This window comes from Denticeps clupeoides, chromosome 17 (genome assembly GCF_900700375.1).
Source record: "Denticeps clupeoides chromosome 17, fDenClu1.1, whole genome shotgun sequence".
Taxonomy (NCBI): Eukaryota; Metazoa; Chordata; class Actinopteri; order Clupeiformes; family Denticipitidae; genus Denticeps; species Denticeps clupeoides.
In genome coordinates, this window is record NC_041723.1 from 7,124,892 (window position 1) to 7,128,636 (window position 3,745).

The 3,745-nt window shown below is 40.2% G+C and overlaps 1 protein-coding gene across 3 annotated transcripts; it reads right to left on the minus strand.

Moving 5' to 3' along the window:
* Nucleotides 1-283: 283 nt before the first annotated feature.
* On the minus strand, nt 284-2,587 carry LOC114767156 (guanylyl cyclase inhibitory protein). Of its 3 annotated transcripts, none has more exons than XM_028958723.1 (6): nt 2,561-2,587; nt 2,327-2,458; nt 1,657-1,789; nt 1,310-1,510; nt 1,057-1,162; nt 284-584 (listed from the first exon to the last, which is right to left on the minus strand). In XM_028958723.1, the coding sequence occupies exons 2-6, from the start codon at nt 2,395-2,397 to the stop codon at nt 460-462; spliced, it is 636 nt and encodes a 211-aa protein (XP_028814556.1). In that variant the 5' UTR covers nt 2,398-2,458; nt 2,561-2,587; the 3' UTR covers nt 284-459. The 3 variants fall into 3 exon arrangements, with proteins under 3 accessions (XP_028814556.1, XP_028814558.1, XP_028814557.1); XM_028958725.1 differs by having other exon boundaries at nt 1,361-1,510; nt 2,561-2,575; XM_028958724.1 differs by lacking the exon at nt 2,561-2,587 and having other exon boundaries at nt 2,327-2,547.
* Nucleotides 2,588-3,745: the final 1,158 nt, after the last annotated feature.

The following is a 3,745-nucleotide window of genomic DNA, read 5'->3' on the forward strand; positions in this document are numbered from 1 at the left end:
TCATCTGACCACTGTTCATAACGTTCTGGAGTATATGCAAATTGCCATAATAAAAATGGAAGGAGCAAACTTGTGAAAAACAGTATTTGTGACATTCTCACAACTTTTGACCATGAGTGTATTACACTTCTGATATCATTGTTTATATTTCCAGTCACCTTCTCATTTCAGAAATTTGAGATCCATGTACTGTCCCTAAAACACATGGCAAGGCCCATCTTTGCATTGGTAAAAGGATGAATTGTTCACACGCAACAATTCTTTGAAACAAATGACAACGTCCTTTTTGAGAATGTTCCATTTCTTTTAGTATCATATCGGACTCTTCTTTAATGCTACTTTTATCACAATGACAACTAAATGCAAAATGCTATAGAAATAAAACGTATTCATGGAAGCAAAAGTTAAGTTTCTTATATTTACACCACCATCAACCCCCAAACAAACAGATTTTGTAATTCAGTGGACACTGTGACTTTTCAGTGGCCTCTCAACTTTGACAGTGCTGGGGTCACACTCCAGCATCTCTCGGATCCACTCGTCGTCCAGTGCCCCCTCAATGAACTCATCCAGACTGATGATGGCTGTAGGGAAGGTGGACAGTACAAGTTACCTTCTGTACAAGCTTGGACAAAATATATTTCCATCGGCATCAATAGATTATGTAAATTATGTGGCGCCAATAAATAATGCATGATCTCCTACAAGCAAAGGCTTACAGATGGAGAAAAATATTGCATTGCTGCTCAGAGAACACTAGTCTCTTTCTCTATACACACAATGTCATTGTTTAATAGCAAGAATTCTGCAAGAAACTGTTTAGGTAAATCAACAGGGATTCTGTTAAAAAAAATCCATGCAGTTTTGATTAACAGGGCTTTTTGCACAGTCCTGTATTACTGATCCACTGTGCAAAAATGTTTCGATGTGTAGGACATTACTGTTTCCAGGCTACTATAAACATTAAAGTATTCTGTGAGTATTCCATGTTTTATTGTTGTGGCACCTGGATTCTTGTTCAGTCAGCACTCTGGTTGAGCTGCATTCTATTCTCACCGTTTTTGTCTTTGTCCAGTCGGACAAATATCCTGTTGGTGCATTCCTCTGCTGTTGTGGGACTGGCTTTTGTAATGGAGGCGGCCAGGCTCATCTTGTAAACAGCCTTGTTGTAAGACACAGAGAATCAAAAAAATATAAACGTCACTGTAGCGTGCCCTCTTGTGGTCGAAATTGGTATTGAAGTCCTAATGACTTGGCAGCATGATCAAAATACCACGCAGTCTGTTTCCATTTTAAATATTTTCCATACCTCACATATGACAGCTAAATTTGTATTTTTCACACTGCCAGCCTCCCCCACCTGCATGATCTCCAGCATTTCATCCCGGCTGATGGCTCCGTCCTTGTCCTTGTCATAAAGCTTGAATGACCAGCGAAGTTTCTCCACCGGTGAACCTTCTGTCAGCATACTGATAGCAGTCACATACTCCCGGAAATCGACCACCCCATCCTATTGTATTTGGAAACTGTTGAATCTCAGCAGAATATTCCCACCCCGTTATACACACAAACAACGCAGCACACACACACACACACACACACAGATGTGCCAGGCTGCTACTGGTGCTGAAACAACCGTTCCACATTGATACTTACCCCATTGTTATCCAGGGTGCGAAATATTTGCTCTGCGTATTCAGAGGACTCTGTGCCCACTGTGCCATTGCAGAAGTGTCTCCTGAACTCATGCAGGGTGATCAGGCCGCTGGGGCATTCATTTATAAACTTCCTACGAGATACACATCTAATTTAATCCCTTCACACAGTTCATAAATTAAATAGTACCATCATCCAAGTTGTGAGAGAAGAGGTAACATCATTAATATATAACTTTTTTGTAAGTTTTACATTACTGAAAAGATCAAGTGAAGAATTTGTAAAAAAAATTTACTGGGGAAGAGGACACTTAAACTACAATTTTAGAGTGAATATCCATTTGAAATGTTACTCCAGGAAAAACCTTTAGCAAACTAGAGGACACCATTTATGCCATTTGTCCACGCTCTTGTCCAGAGCAACTTGATATCAGTAGTTACAGGGACTGTCCCCCTGGAGACACTCAGGGTTAAGTGTCTTGCTCAAGGACACAATGGTAGTAAGTGGGTTTTGAACCTGCTCATAGGCAAGTGTGTTACCCACAAGGCTAGTACCACCCATTACCTTTTAGCCTTATTGCAATGGTGTTATGCGGTTATGCAGCAGGAACATGTTGCCATGTGCTTAATCTATTTAGCTACTAAAATAATACATACATTTAGAACCTTACCTGAACCACTCATAGAGCTCCATCACATATGTTCCACCTCTTTTGGAGGGCAGTGTTGCAGCCTGTCCCATCCTTGGCAGGATAAACCCTTATTCAGGTTTTATACACGCGCTCAGCTTATCCACGTCAAGCCTAATCACATTTACCAGTGACCCGATGCATTTCGTATATTAGTGAAAAGTAATCTCCCAGTAGGGGACTGGGTAAAGTTGGGTGCCGGACAAATGTAATTACCTCAGAAGCCAGTGTGGTCAGGAGAAGGCCAGTGATATGCTGGACAGCTAAATCAGCAGTTCATACAAAGGAAAAATTTCATACAAACAAATAATGCATTTTGCATGTACAGTAAGTCTGTTTATCTAAGCTGCAAGCAATTTTGTTAACCTAACAAAAGTTCCTTATTTTCATGAAACAGTGACATTGTCTTTAGAGATTTTTGTTATTTTGGTATTCCATTGTTCTATAAGCATCAAGTTATTTTTTCCTCATCTGTAGACTTTTGCTTGTTCAACAGTGAAATCATTGGCACTTGCACTTTTTAATAATTATAAGTGTGTCACCCTTTTTGATTGCTCTGTTGGAAAAACAATACAAAAATAACTAGTTTAATTACTGCATAAAGCATCTGCCCAGTATACTGTATATTTGGCTCTATAATGGCTAAATATAATTTTTAATCAATAGAGTTTAGCATAGATGACAACTTTTGGCTGTTTCGATTAAAAAACAGTTTCGATTAAAATATGCAAAATATTCCTTGGTATACTGGCATCTGTTAAAGACATGCATACTTTTACACCGAGATGTTCCCAGATTACTCACCACATGGCCTAAGACTTAACTGTACATTAATCCGGCCAATCCTATGCACCAGATAGTGAAATTAGATGATTCTATGAAACAAATTTGTTGCATAAGCATGAACTATACAGTAGTAGGGTGGTTGTGCATAAACTATACAGTAGTAGGGTGGTAGTAGCCTAGTGGGTAACACACTCGCCTATGAACCAATCGCGCTAAGTACCATTGTGTCCCTGAGCAAGACACTTAACCCTAAATTGCCCCGGGGGGACTGTCCCTGCAACTACTGATTGTAAGTCGCTCTGGATAAGGGCATCTGTTAAATGCTGTAAATGTAAATGTAAATGTATGGTTCAACATGTGTGAGACACGCCTGCTGTGCGTGTTCCTGTGAGCTCTACCTGAGCAACTGAAGGTCAGAGTTCAGTCAGTCAGCCTCCTGCTCTCAACAGCTGTGTTTGATGAATGGAAGCTACTCATTTCACACCATATTTATAATCCCACCCATGTTTACAGATATGAGTCATGTGCTGGAGTGTGTGTGTGTGTGTGTGTGTGTGTGTGTGAGAGAGAGAGAGAGAGAGAGAGAGAGAGAGAGAGAGAGACACCACTCAGAGA